This window comes from Hemicordylus capensis, chromosome 3 (assembly GCF_027244095.1).
Source record: "Hemicordylus capensis ecotype Gifberg chromosome 3, rHemCap1.1.pri, whole genome shotgun sequence".
NCBI lineage: Eukaryota > Metazoa > Chordata > Lepidosauria > Squamata > Cordylidae > Hemicordylus > Hemicordylus capensis.
The window spans coordinates 52,114,528-52,129,909 of record NC_069659.1 but is presented as its reverse complement, the minus strand read 5'-3'; the positions used below and the strand labels follow the sequence as shown (position 1 = coordinate 52,129,909).

At 43.3% G+C, this 15,382-nt stretch overlaps 1 protein-coding gene across 6 annotated transcripts in view; it reads right to left on the bottom strand.

The window, feature by feature from the left end:
* The window catches only part of ST3GAL6 (ST3 beta-galactoside alpha-2,3-sialyltransferase 6), a 93,821-nt gene that overhangs the window by 27,407 nt on the left and 51,032 nt on the right, over window positions 1-15,382 (bottom strand). For 5 of the 6 annotated variants that reach the window (XM_053309576.1, XM_053309574.1, XM_053309577.1 and 2 more), the window contains exons 2-4: window positions 5,913-6,012; window positions 4,723-4,800; window positions 647-835 (exon numbers count right to left, since the gene is read on the bottom strand). In XM_053309576.1, the coding sequence (XP_053165551.1) occupies window positions 647-835; window positions 4,723-4,800; window positions 5,913-6,001 (356 nt within the window). In that variant the 5' untranslated portion in view covers window positions 6,002-6,012. The remainder of the gene's footprint in view (window positions 1-646; window positions 836-4,722; window positions 4,801-5,912; window positions 6,013-15,382) is intronic. The other variant, XM_053309578.1, reaches the window with a different exon arrangement.

The window sequence follows — 15,382 nt, the reverse complement described above, 5'->3', positions numbered from 1 at the left end:
GGTACCTGGTCTGCCCCAGGCTAAGCTCTGAAACATGTACAGGAGGACCTCGATATCCGCGGACTCTACATCCACAGATTTGCGTATCCGTGGTCAGGTAATAGACACCCAACCTAGGCATACGGGGTGGGGGAGAACTGGGGACAGGAAGGTCAACCTTGCACATTTGCGGGTCAGGGGTGGCTGAAAATGATCACAGAGGTCATTTCTGGCCACCATTTTGTGTTTCGGAGCCTCAACATGGCTCCAATTTTTTTGGGGGGGGACAGCGATTTTCAACCAATTTTCAGCAAATTCATCAGCATTCAGGGGCACAAAGTGATGCAGGGGGAGCAGCTAAGATGGTAGGCAACGTCCCCCTGCATCCCTCCCCCAAAATTTGATGTTTTGGTGAGGTATTCTGGTGGCTGGGAACTTAGCCCCCTATTCCTCATTGCCCCAATGACTTGATATTCACGGTTTCCGTATCTGCTGTTGTAGCATGGACAGAACCCCTACGAATATCAAGGTCCTCCTTTACCTCTAAGCATATGCAGAATATATTTTTCTCACTGAATAGCCACAACCCACTTATGCATATTTGGGATTAGGAGGCATCGACTCCAGGTAGAGCTGAGCCACAGCATCTCTCAAGATTTCAACATACCCTTGTCCTCTTGGATGTTGTCCCTGCCTGCCTGCCTGCCAGCATGACCTTTGCTGCTGCAGTTCTGGCTCCTTCTGCTGCTGAGAGGCAGGGAGAAGAATCTCTGCCTGCCAACCTGAGGTCACTTCTGGCTCCTTAGTCTTCAAGCTGACTGTGTGGGCAGGTGTCCGAAGAGGAGAGTTTTCCTGCCTGCTCAACAGAAAGTGCTAACCTTATATAACTGTTCTAGAATATATAGAATATATTCTATACACACACACACACACACACACACACACAGCCCTATACGTAAATCACAAATCTCAGGAAGGAACATGAAGTTTCATTTCTCCTTCCACATCTCATGCTGGGAGATGTTCATGTTTCCATGATATCATCAGTTACCCAATCCAGAGGTACCACAAAGAACCAATGGGAAGGGGAGAAATGAAGAAGCTAATGACACATTACATGTAAACAAAGCCCTGATGTAGTTTTTTAAGGAACAGCAGTGTAAAAAAATGCTTTTTGAACTGCTCAATGTTCATCACTGAATGCTGCTTTTCAGTGCAACATTGTGAACAACAGTAGTAAGCAATGTGAGGCAGAAAAACACAGAACAGAAACCCATTACAGAAAGTAAACTCCTCCACTACAACCAATGGAACTTACTCCCATATACTGAATTTTAGGTTTATGAGCAAGATACATTTTGGGTAGCAGGAATTTTTTTTTTTAATGACTGACTTTTCACAAGTAAGGCTAAGAACTCCTTTCGGTCTTGAAAATGTAATTTGTGAAAGACTTGATTCAGAATAGAAAGCAGATATGAACTATAAGCTTTACATCTGAATTACAGGTACTGGACGTTCAAACATACAACTGCCTATGCACTTGCATTAAAAGAAGCTAGCTGATATCCTGCAGAAAAAAATTAACATTATAGCCCTATTCAGACATTAGTAAGCCAAGTGCTGTTCACAGTTACAGCACCAAAAGTGGGTAGAAGTCCCGCCCAGGCACTGTCACTCCCTCCCTCTACCTCGCCATTCATGGTTACAGCTGTGTTTGTGTGAAAAGGGAAGCACCATGGGCTGCCAATCACAGAAGTGGCAGCCATCATGGTTATAGTGCCACCCTTTCCACACAAATGTTGCTGTAACCTTGAGCAGCAAGCTTGAGGGGGATGAGTGACAACATCAGGGCAGAACTTCCTACCTGCTTTTGGTGTTATAATCATGACCTGAGCTTGGTGTACTAATGTCTGAATAGGGCTAAAATAAGCATTCATTTGTGTTAATACTCATGGTTTTCTGACTGCAGTGTTGCATTGGTGAAAGAAAGGCCCTTTGTCCTGTTGTGGATAAGACTTCATTTAGGATTATCTCTGCTCTCACCTGGCATGTGATACAGTATGCTTTGCATACATCTCTTGTCATGCTTTGAGATCAGATGGAGGCAGCTGTGTCAAGATGCTTTGAAATTTGAGGTGCATGTGGATAGCTGCAAGATCCAAAGCCTTCTAAAATGGTGGTGTATGGTGGTATATTTTCCTGGAATATCACTTAAATTCTGTACCATGAACCGATCAACAGAGCATGGCTACTGAGCAATCCAGACATTTAATAAAATAAGCAATACCTAAGAAAATAAGTTTGGATGTTGCCAAAGGAGTGAAGCGTCAGAGCTAACGTTCTAATAAGATATATACTAGGTCTGTGCAATATCTGGTTTCCGAAATTGGAAATGGCCCAATATCAGAGCTATCAGAAATCATTTTGATCCATAAAAGGGAAGCTTATATCAGATCAGAATTATCCAATATAGTATCAGGATACGGGATACTGGATCAAATACTGGAATAATGGAGCACAAAATGGTGGCAGAAATACAAAATGCTATCTGCATTCCTGCCCCCAATTATGATTCAGAGTGGGGGAAGCCATCTTCTGCCATCTATCTACCTGTGCATTTATTTATGCTATTTTTAATTTACTTTTTACATACCTCTTTAAAATGCAAGTGGTAGATTCTCTGATGTGACATAACTTCCCCACTGAGTCTTGGATGTGACATAACTTCCCCACTGATTCTCAAAAGCTGACATAATCTTTTTCCATGATTCTCAAAAACAATGCAATTTCCAGATTATTTAAAAATAAAATAAAATAAATAAATGGACAGATTTAATTGAAATTAAATACACAGAGTCCTGCCATTCTGGACTACGTGTGTGCTTAATTTCAGAGCTCTCTGTCCAGCAATTCATTCTCTCTCTCCCTTTGTTTTTAAATGATCCTATAGTTATCAGATTTCTGATAATAATATTTAGAAGAGCCAAAAGATATGATACAGATATCTATTGTGTAAAATCTGATCCAATACAATATTTCCAAGTGTGCAGAGGTCTAATATTTACAGGTGAAACTCAAAAAATTAAAATATCGTGCAAAAGTTCATTAATTTCAGTAATGCAAATTAAAAGGTGAAACTGATATATGAGATAGACGCATTACATGCAAAGCGAGATAAGTCAAGCCTTAATTTGTTATAATTGTGATGATCATGGCATACAGCTCATGAGAACCCCAAATCCACAATCCCAGAAAATTAGAATATTACATGAAACCAATAAAACAAGGATTGTAAATAGAACAATATCAGACCTCTGAAAAGTATAAGCATGCATATGTATTCAGTACTTGGTCTGGACCCCTTTTGCAGCAATTACTGCCTCAATGTGGCATGGCATGGATGCTATCAGCCTGTGGCACTGCTGAGGTGTTATGGAAGACCAGGATGCTTCAATAGCGGCCTTCAGCTCTTCTGCATTGTTTGGTCTCATGTCTCTCATCCTTCTCTTGGCAATGCCCCATAGATTCTCTATGGGGTTCAGGTCAGGCGAGTTTGCTGGCCAATCAAGCACAGTAATCCCATGGTCATTGAACCAGGTTTTGGTACTTTGGGCAGTGTGGGCAGGTGCCAAGTCCTGCTGGAAAATGAAGTCAGCATCCCCATACAGCTCGTCTGCGGAAGGAAGCATGAAGTGCTCCAAAATCTCCTGATAGACGGCTGCGTTGACCCTGGACTTAATGAAGCACAGTAGACCAACACCAGCAGATGACATGGCTCCCCAAATCAACACAGACTGTGGAAACTTCACACTGGACTTCAAGCATCTTGCATTGTGTGCCTCTCCATTCTTCCTCCAGACTCTGGGTCCTTGGTTTCCAAATGAGATGCAAAAGTTGCTCTCATCAGAAAAGAGGACTTTGGACCACTGAGCAACAGACCAGTTCTTTTTTTCTTGAGCCCAGGTAAGACGCTTCTGACGTTGTTTGTTATTCAGGAGCGGCTTGACAAGAGGAATACGACATTTGAAGCCCATGTCCAGGATCCGTCTGTGTGTGGTAGCTCTTGATGCACTAACTCCAGCCTCAGTCCACTCCTTGTGAAAGTCCCCAACACTTTTGAATGGCCTTTTCCTGACAATCCTCTCCAGGCTGTGGTCATCTCTGCTGCTTGTGCACCTTTTTCTTCCACACTTTTCCCTTCCACATAACTTTCTATTAAGGTGCTTTGATACAGCACTTTGGGAACATCCAACTTCTTTTGCAATTACCTTTTGAGGCTTTCCCTCCTTATGGAGGGTGTCAATGATGGTTTTCTGCACAACTGTCAAGTCAGCAGTCTTTCCCATGATTGTGATTCCTAATGAACCAGACTGAGAGACCATTTAAAGGCTCAGGAACCCTTTGCAGGTGTTATGGATTGATTAGCTGATTGGAGTGGGACACCTGGAGCCTAGACTGTTGAACCTTTTCACAATATTCTAATTTTCTGGGATTGTGGATTTGGGGTTCTTATGAGCTGTGCGCCATGATCATCACAATTATAACAAATTAAGGCTTGACTTATCTCACTTTGCATGTAATGCATCTATCTCATATAGCAGTTTCACCTTTTAATTTGCATTACTGAAATTAATGAACTTTTGCACGATATTCTAATTTTTCGAGTTTCACCTGTACAGTAAATGTGTTCTGAAAACAAAATTCAGCGTGGTTCGCTAACATTCGTTTTTACTTCCAACTTACTTTAAGAAAGCTGAAACATTAGCTTTTAAAGCACAAGCTATTAGTTGCCCTTTTCTTTCTGTATCTGTAGAGGGCAACCTAGAACAAAAGAAAAACAACATGTTAAAAAAGCTGGATGAACTGACAGGAGACAATGAACTGACAGGAGCCACCCCATGAATGGCTGCAGAGGAAGGAAGAAGTAGCACTGAACCACTTTCCTCTTCTCTTCCCAATACAGAAGGGAGGAGCAAATATTTAAAAAGGAGGAAAGAATTAGAACGTGATTTTAATACAAAAAAGAAAATAGAAAATGGGGAAGGGGCTCTACTTCCCTTGGTGTTCTACTTCAGACACCAGCACGTCACAGATTGGCACCAATAATGCATTCACTTACATGTATGCTGATAATAGGTGGTAATGAAGTGCCCAAAGCACAGTGCAAAGAGTGTGTTTGAGCAGTTTGGAAGTGACATAGGGGAGCTTTAAAGAGGAGAGCAGGTCCTTACCTCCTCTCTGCCGTCCCATGTAGCTTCCTGCTGGGGCGGCGCTTGGCCCAAATACTCCCACGTGGTGCCAGCACGCACATGGTGCCCACACATGCAGGAAGATGCACGGGGCAGCAGAGAGCAGGTAAGGACCTGCTCTCCTGTTTCTTAAAGCTCCCCCACATCGCTTCTGAACTGAGCTCTAACTGCGCTTCGGGCACATCCCTAACAGGTGGAGGCTTACACTGGGCAAAAATAGACAGCTATTTTAAGTACCATCACGTTTCAAATCATTTTTTCAAGGTTTGGAACAGAGCCACTAGGAAAATAAGGCAATTTGGTCAATAAAGCTATTTCTGGAAACAAACTGAAATTCAATGAAAAATTGCCCTTTTTTGGGTAAGCAATGTTCTGGAACAAAAAAAAATCCAAGGTAATAGTCAAACTATTTTATTTCCTTTTTATTATAATTGACTTCTCTTCTGCTACTTATTATCTTGTAGCAATTTAAAAATAGATCGCCTTTTACAGTATAATATAAATTATGTATTCCACCTATACCATGCAAAATGAATGTGCATCGTTTGGCGATGGAGTGCCACAACGTATTTTCCAGCTCCTGTATAAGACTAACCTCTGTAGAGGCACCGCACATAGCCACACAAATTTTGGGGAGTTTGCAGTGACAAATGACAAGAGGTAGTAAATAAAAATTGAAATTACCAATAGCCGTTTGTCCTCCACAGGTTGCAGTGTAGTATAACATACATCACACCAGCAGCCAAGATGATTGCTAGTAATATCCGTCTCATGACTAAAAGGTCTGAAACAGAAGATCATAACAGAAAGTTAAGGAACATAAGAACAGCCCTGCTGGATCAGGCCCAAGGCCCATCTAGTCCAGCATCCTGTTTCACACAGTGGCCCACCAGTTTATACTCCAGTTTGCTTGTTTCTTATATTTGTGCACTGCCCCAAATTCTGCCCCAGAATTTCTGTCTCTGGGCGACTTACATCAACATAAAACAAGAATTAAAACCTTAATAGGCCTGAACAACATACGGCCCACAGGCCAGATCCAGCCCATGAGGCCTTTTTTTCTTGGCCCACACGACCATTTCCCTCCCCTTCAGCCATTTCCCCTTTTTTGTTCCCTTGCCCAGCACCGGTGCAAAAAAATTCCTCCCCACCCACCTCACCTCCACATGCTTTCTTGGCTCCACCATGTCTCACCTGTCAAAGAAGCATGGGAGCTGGCACTCTCCCTCGCTGAAGGGATTCTCACACCAGTGTTCCCTCTACGGTGTGCGCACATGCCTGTGCTCACAAGGGTTTGTTTTTTTAAAATGTCCACTCAGTTAATTTTAGATCCCACTCAGATTGAATCAGGAAGGCTCCATTCTGAATGCATGTGTGCACACACTGCCTTGATACTCCTGCCCAGAAGAAAACTCATTCCACACACAGATAAACAAAAATCAAAGATATTACTGTCTCAACGCGTGTGCGCTCTCTCTCTCTCTCTCTCTCTGAGAGGTACCTGGGGTGGTTGCTGCTGGCTGAACCAGCCAAGACAGCACATGGGTAGCTGAACAGGCCTCAGCAAAGGGCCAGCTTCCTTGCCCTCCCACCTTGCCTTCATGTGCTTTCTTGGTCAGATGAGAAGCAGCAGAACCAGATGAGACAGGCAAGAAAGACATGGGAGGCGAGGCGGGCAGGCAAGTGAGTCAGCACTCTCCCTTGCTGTGGCCCATCTGCCCACCCACGTTATCTTGGCTGGTTCAGCTGACAACAACCATCCAAGGAGAGAGAGAGACCCTTCACCCTTTTTGTGCTGGTACCAGCCAAAGGAACAACAACAACATTGTTTGTGCTGCTGGCTGAAGGGGAGTGCAATGGCCTGCAGGCCAAGAGAGTGGCCAAGATCCCTCCTCTGCACATGCTTAAGGTCCTCAGTGCAAGCACCTCCTTTCTCCCAAGCGGGCACTCCCAAACCTTGCCACCTATCCGCCCAGCAGGAGCTTGCTCTCATCAGCTGCAATGAGTGGGCAGTGAGTAAGGCTTGCCACCGCCACCTCCTAAAAGAGCTCCTTCATGGCTCTTTCCCACAGACAGGCACACCCCATTCTTTCCTGCCCCACCAGCAGGAGATTGCTCTCTTCAGCTGGGGAACGAACGGGCAGTTAGTGAGGCTTGCTGTGCCCCCCCCCCACCGCCTGAAAGAGCTCCATCACAGCTCTTTCTCCCAGCAGGTGCTCCCCACACCGTCCTACCCAGCAGCAGCTTTAAATTGCTTCTCTTTGGTCTCTCCCCCCCCACCCCCGCTGCACTTCCCACCATCACTGCCATCGCATCAGGAGTGAGAAGAGGGCTGGGAGAACCCAGCAGCTTACAGACCTGCAGGGTAAGGGGGGCTGCCAGGGAGGGGTTCCACCATTTTCTAGCTATTAATTATTTAAGTAAAATAAAAAATAATTATTATTTCAACTAATTATTTTAATTATTTTTTAATTTTAAAATTCACCTTGGCCCCCACACGCCAAGCCATGGATAGTTTCGGCCCACCAGGGCATTTGAGTTGTACACCCCTGCCTTAGAACAATTTAAAACCGCAAGTCTAAATAAAGGCTTGAGTGAATAAATAAGTCTTTAAAAGACGCATTTATTCACCCAAGTTCTTAGAACCTGCTGAGCAAACACAGCTGAGTTCCTGCCATATTAATGTCAATGAACCACATTGTGTGAAGAAACCAAATGGAACTGAGGTAAGGAGTTAAAGCACAGATGACTCAAACTGATAAATGACAGATGAAAGGCAGTTCTCTCTTCTACATCCTGATTTTAAGCTCATGTATATGACCTTAAAATCATGTATATAGAGCTTAGGCACAGGGTATTTAAGAGAGCTACACTGTACGCCCCATCGCCCATTGAGATCATCTGGAGAGGTTTGTCTGCAGTTGCCACCAGCTCATCTGGGGGCTAAAAAAGGATGGACCTTCTCTGCTGCCACCCCAAGACTCTAGAATGCACTCCCTGCTGAAGTATGAGTCTCTCCATCTCAGACAATTTTTCAACAAGTACTTTTGAGACTTAAATACAGACTTTTTACAAGTTGTCAAAGATGTTTCAGCAGGAAGCGCATTCCAGAGTCTCAGGGCAGCAATAGAGCAGGCCCATCCTTGTGTAGCCACCAGACAAGCTGGTGACAACTGCAGACGGACCTCTCTAGATGATCTCAATGGATGATAGGGCTCACAGTGTAGTTCTCTTAAATACCTTGGATGTAAGCTGTATATACATGATTTTAAGCTCATATACATGAGCTTAAAATCAGGCTGTAGAAGAGAACTGTATCCAGACCATTCACCCGTCATTTATCAGTTTGACTCATCTGCACTTTAAATTAACTCGTTACCTCAGTTCCATTTGGTTTCTTCACACAATATGGTTCACTGACATTAATATGGCAGGATGGAAGTCAGCTGTGTTTGCTCAGTAGCTTTTAAAGTGGTTATATAACTAGACCATTGTTTCTAAGCAAATCTTACTTAACCTTCCTTGCAAGGAGCCTGAAGAATTCCTTGACTTTTCATAACTAGCTCTCAAAACTACTTATGCATGTGTGTGCGTGTGCGCGTGCACATTCCCCCCCACCCACCCTGGTCCCAGGAGCTCTCAATCTAGAATCAATACAAGCAAGGCAACAGAGGAAGAGAAAAGGAAGCAAGGTGGAGAAACCAGGAAATAATATGCAATTGTTTCAGTTATTCTGCTGTAACTAAGTCTAAGTATAGGTATGGTGACTAGGGAGTTGGGTTTAAATATGTACTTTTGAGAACCTCTTTAGTACTCTTTCTGGATTTGATATCTGGCTCTGTTTTCAACTGCTTTAAAAGAACACCACCACCTCTTGGTTTTTTCTAACCAGTGTGCTGGACCAAGACCAGGGAGACCAGAGTTCAAAGTCCCATTCTGTCATGAAACTCATTGGGTGACTCTGGGCCAGTCACTTCTCTCTCTACCTAGCCTACCTCATAGAACTGTTGTGAGGCTAAACATAACCATATAAACCACTCTGTGCTCCTTGGAGGTGTAGTGCACTACTCAGAAGTTTGTGGAATATAGGCCTGGAATATAGGCCTGTGTCTGATTTCATTTTATATTATGAAATGAAATCACACCTGAACTCTGGGTGAACTGCCTGCTCTGCAAAGGGAGAGGCACATTTCAGCATTGCATTGTGGACTGGATACTTAAGAAAACACAAAGGGCCGGGCCTGTGCTAATCAATATGCTAAAATGTAACTCACTATCAGATAATGTCTGTGCAAGAAATCTATGCTAATCATTGTCAATGATGGCCCTGCTATGCCTACAGGGGATCGTTCAGTTGCTGTCTATAGAAATTCCACCCTAGGAGAACACCTGTAGATTTAGTCTTTCTACTAACACTTGCTCCCCCTCCGGCTCCCTTCCAAGTGCACAGTTTGCAGAAGATGGGATTAAGGTCTCTCTGGACTGATTTGCTTTGGGCTATGTCCCCTCCTCAAGATAGCAGCTAACAGAAGATGGGATTAAGATCTCTCTGGACTGACCAAATATCCTGAGGTAATTAAAAGACAATATTCAGAAGATAGCAGCAAGTTGTCACCCCTTCTGGGGAACCCAGGAAAAGATGAGATTTGTATAGATCAAAGGAAAATACACTATAAAGAGTGGGGGCCACTAGACAGGGAGTTTAGCAGTTCTGTGCCTACGGGCAATCCTGCTCACAGAAGCCATCCCAGAGTTTGCTGCTAAGCCGCATGGAAAAAGCAGGAACTCTGCCCATGGATGCTCAGCCGTGCCCTGGGCAGACTGCAAAAAGGCTCCTGTCTCCTACCAAAGGCCTGGCTTCTCCAACTGAGAGGATCCACCGCTCTCAAAGCCTCTGATCCTGGGTAATATGCTGCCTTCACAAGCCTTGGATCCCTACTTTCCTCCTCCTTACTAAGCACTACTACCCCCCCTTCCTGAGCCCCCCCCCCCTCCTCCTCCTCTCTCTGCTTCTCTCTAAATGTTTTATTTAGAACTTGTTAGATTATTAGTTATCTGTAATTACTGATTGCACACACATATGTTAGTTAGGCACATTACACTACACCTTGAATCGGAAACATGTTTTTAATGTTTTGATTTTGTCCTGATGAGCAACTTTTTCATAATAAAGCCCATTGAACTTTCTGAGTGTGTCTCTCTCTATCTCTGTTTGCGCGCCCAGATAATACATGGTCACCATCTCCAAGAACCAATTCAGTTTGTGTATGATGTGACTTTGCCTCTTTCCCTCTGAGCATGTACAGAGTGCGAAACCAGGTATAGTTCACAACAGAGGGAGTGCAGGATAGAAATGCAGCAACAACCACCTCCCCACCACCTTCTTAACTATTTTAGTGGCATGTTAAACACAACTAATCACATTCTCTGTTTGGATATTGCATAGTGTTCTCTTAATATGGTTTTCTTTACTGTGCAGCTTTGTGGGACATAACATTTAACATTTACAGTAAAGCTGTTTCACCTGAACAGAAGAGGCAAGCTGCCCTCAGAACAAACACAAACATTTAGTTTTAGAGTTATTCAAAGATGGGAATTCTATTAAACATAGAGCCAAGAACACTTTAAATGCTAAAGAGCAAGGACAGGAAGCATTGAGCAATTCCTTCTTCAGGGGCAAAGATAGCAATCAATCAATATCTTTATTACAGTACTTGACCAGATTTCAGCATTATACAGAGTTGACATTCAGTGCTGCTGGTACAGTCAGATATCACAGTTGCATGTAGGTAGAGGGAGTTTACCCATCAGGGACATCCTTACCTAACTGATGGCGGGGGGGGGGGGGTCTTTGCCACTGCTTGACGGCTCTTGTCTGCAATGGCACAAAATCTAGTGACACAAGAAGTAACAAATACAATCTGATCTGCAAGAAGATAAGTTACATAAAAATCCACTAGTCTTCCCTGAAAATTCTCTAAAAGAGGTAAAATCAATTTGCTACGTGGTGTGCTGTAAAATTTATGAAGAAGTAAAATACGAGCCAAACTATCAACTTTGTCTTATCCACAAGAACACTTGCACAGGTGATAGGGTATCTTTTTGTCTCTCCCCTCCAACCAAGCTGATGGGAAAACATTATAATGAGATAAGGTGAAGGCTCTCTGATGGGTTAGACATGTCAGATTATAAAGATAGCTTGCCAGACATAAAACTGAGGTGACCCACAAATATTTAATGCAGTTTGGGAGTTTGCTGCTCTATAGACTTTGTTCTATAATTCTATTGACTTGATCAAACCCCACAGCAATGAGAGATTCAGAAGCAAGTCCAACTGTCTGGAGTTTTCTCATTAACCTGGGTAACCACTTAAGAGTGGGTCTGATCCTGCAGAACTAGGAGGGCCCAATCCACTTAGTTGAAATTTTACTTTTAGCCAATGTTTAAAGACTGCCAACCACACTCTGGTCTCTACCTTATTCACCCCAGCCTCCTGAGTTGGATATGCCTTTTGACATTTGAAAAATGTTCTTAGAAATTTAGTTTGGACAACCTCCACAAGGGTAAAGTTCAAATACAATTGAGCTCCAAATAGCAGCTGGGCCATCAACTTGGCTTGAAACAGCTTAATAGCTGCTGGGGTAAATTGTCCCCCTTTGGAATGATAAACGTTGAAATCACAGTGGGGCAATTCTCACGATCTGCAAAAATCGGGCTAGGAGAGCCTAGCCTGATTTTTGCAGATCGTAAGAACCACTGGGCTCAGCTGCGAGCCCGGCGGTTCTCGAGCAGGTAACCCACTTCTGTAGCCCTCCCCATAGCCCAGGTTTGCGGAGTGCTCTGCAAACCCGGGCTATCTGATCGTGAGTAGCCACAGCACGGCTCCATGCCACAGCTACTCATGAGGAGACCCCCAGAGTGGAGGCAAAACGCCGCCCCCCAGCTCCAGGGGTTGCACCTGCATGCCCTGCGCGCTCGCACAGGGGATGCTGGAGCTTGCGGGGGGCAATCAGCCCCCGCTCTCCCCAGCCCCCGCCAGCTTCATCACAGAGCCGGCAATTGTGTGGGCGGCCGATATGGCCACCCAGGCCCCTGCAGCGATCATCTGCGGGGAGAGGGGGCTTAGCCCCCTCTCCCCGCAGTATTGGCAAAAGCCGGTCTCACTGATCATGAGACCCGCCTCAGTAGCACTTTGCTGCACTGTTTGTGTTATATATTCTAAGTGCTCTTCCCCCCCCCCAAGAAGCATGAAACACCACCCCCAAGTACTTAAAACACTTAACCTGTTCAATCATGTTGCTATTGATTCTCCATCTGTGAGATTTAGGTTTCTTAGCAAAGACCATTATTTTAGTTTTTTAGTAGTTAATTACAGTGTTCTAAACAGAACTGGGAAAGTGCCTTTAATGCTCTCCTAAGGCCGATAGAGGTCAAAGATAAAATCACTGCATCATCAGCGTAAAGAAGTATAAAGATCTGCCTACTTGCTTTCTTAGGGGGGTGCATGTCTACCCTATTCAGATATTTAACAAGTGAGTTAATATAGAAGTTGATAACAGGGGAGCTAAAACACATCCTTGCTTAATGCTAGAGCCTGTTGGAATTGAGTTAGATAAATCTCTGTTGGGATTATGTCTTACATGAAGAGATGTATTGCTGTATAATCTATGAATTAGAAATAAGAGACATTTGTCAACTGAGGATACACTAAGCTTTGACCAACACAGATCTCTCAGGATAGAGTCAAAAGCAAACAAGGGTGTCGTTCAGTTGCCAGAAGGTGACATGGTCCCTGTTCTAAACTGAATCAATTGTTTGTTGCCATAAATCCTTTAGCACATTGTTGGCTCAGATGGCAGTTTTAACTCTGCACATGAGTTGCAAGAAAAAGAGTAGAGGTTTCTTAAGGCATTCCCATCTAACACTAATTAAATGAATACAAATGATTCAACCAAGATTATGCTTTAAAAGCATACAGCCCCTTCTAAACATTAACTGCATCTGTTTTAACACATATATGCCCTTTTGCACAATTAAAAGGTACATATGGTTTTAGGTGGGTATCATCTCTTAAAATTGTTAAAGCACATTTCAAGGAAAATGCTAATATAATAACATAAGCATTTTTATAGCACCAGCAAGTTTCCAGAACATTTCATACATTATCTCAATAATCTAACCAATCTAGCAAAGAAAACAGACAACTCCAGGCAGTTGGTCTTTCCTGCCAGGTGTTAGTACAAAAGGAGGAATTTAAATTTTGATGGACCATTGATTTGGGCAATGTTGTCAATGCTCCAACTAGAAAGAACCATTTGCACTTGGCAAATAGAAAGAAGAATGTTAATTAGATTTTATCTAAATGCTTGCTATAGCACGCTGGACTTATTCCTCTCCTCATCCCTGTGCACTTTTTAAAATTTATTTCAAGTGAGCTGGATATGGCTGCTATCCTGCATACAACACAATGAGTGGGTTTAGACACAATGGGTCAGTTCAGAAGTAATACAGCATCAGGACTGAATCCTGGTTCCACACAATGTCCCCTAGTCTCAGGCACATGTGAGGAGGGATTCTACTTCTGTCTTAAAAGAAACCAGGATCTCTCATTACACTTGAACAGCTCAGTCCTGTCCTATTCTAGCCAAAGTTTCAAAACAAACCAGGATCTGAAGCTGCAATCCCAGTCCTTATTCTTATTCTAGTTAGAATAAGTCTTATTATTCTAACTAGAATTATTCTTATTCTTATTCTAGTTAGAATAAGTCAAGGTCACTTGCTTTAGATGCGACAAGATAAAGTGGAACAGTTCCTCCTCTCACACATGAAAGGGAGCAAGGAATGTGCATGTCTGAATTGAGAGGATGCTGAACAAAGCCAGGATTTAATCCTGCCTCTGCCTTGTGCCTGAACAGGCCAAATGTTAAGTCATGTTTTGTGTTAACCCATTCCCTTCTCCTCCCCCCACCACAAGTGGCAATGCCCTGCCTCTTATCCTGGTTTGCAACATCATTGTTTGTCATTTCATCCAAACTGGCACACCATGGTTTGCACTTGCCCTGCAAACCAGGATTGGAAACCTTCTGGTATCTGTTTGATTCTGGTTTACAGGGCAGATGCGAACCTCAGATGAAAGGACGAATTATAGTTTGCCTTAAACCACAATAGGAGGCCAGGAATGACTACACACAAGGGAATGAGAAGTGAAGGGAGCATAAGACACCTATGCTCCTTGACTGCTTGTACATGTAATTCCAAAGTATGGCTTCCTATAAACTATCTGAAATATATAGATTTTTAGGCTTACACTGCTCCCCACTTCCATCACCTCTTTGTTGTGTGTGATACAGCTCAGTTGCTTTTGACAGACTGGGGGACCTCAGTAGAGAAATCTGTGCTCTCTGATCCCAATTTAGGAGCATCCCGCTCATTTGAGGTAGGCTGCCACCAGTTGAAGACTGATCTAAAGTCACTGACCAGACTAAAACACAGATTAAACAACTTAGAACTGTCTAGTTTGGGATTTGCTGGCACTGTACTGCCAGAGTCTGCACAACCAGAATCTAGACAACAATATATTAGTCTAAAAACAACCCATCAGTAGTGCATGACTTTACAAGGCACATGGGAAAGAGTTTTGCAAGCAATCCTCCAGAACCTTTTATAACCAGACTGAAGCCACTTCTAATTAAATGAAATTCATTAAGAAAATAAGAGTTGCACACAAAATAAGGAATTGAGGAAAATAGGATAAATTGGGAGTAGAAACACACACACAAATTCAAAAGAAAATACAAAAACATTAACTAACTAGCACTGAGGTTTATCATAGCCTAGCAGTAGGCAGGTCCTTGACTGAGAGAGCATTAATTTCTACAGTTTCTCCCTTTCTGGACACCAGTAGGACTTGGTGACTAAAAACTGGTGACAAAATGACTGGGAGTCTTGGTCCCTATTTTATAGTGATTAAAGAGGTGGAAGGCTTTCCCACACTTAAAACAGACAGCTCTGGGATCCAATGAGAAGAGCTGGTGTACCTATGATACAACATTGGTCTTAGGCCAACCCAGGGTTTTCCCTACAAATTGGAGGTTCCTCCTCCTTAATGGGACTGAACTTACATGTCTAAAGGTAGGTCTGGTTTGAGCTGTTTA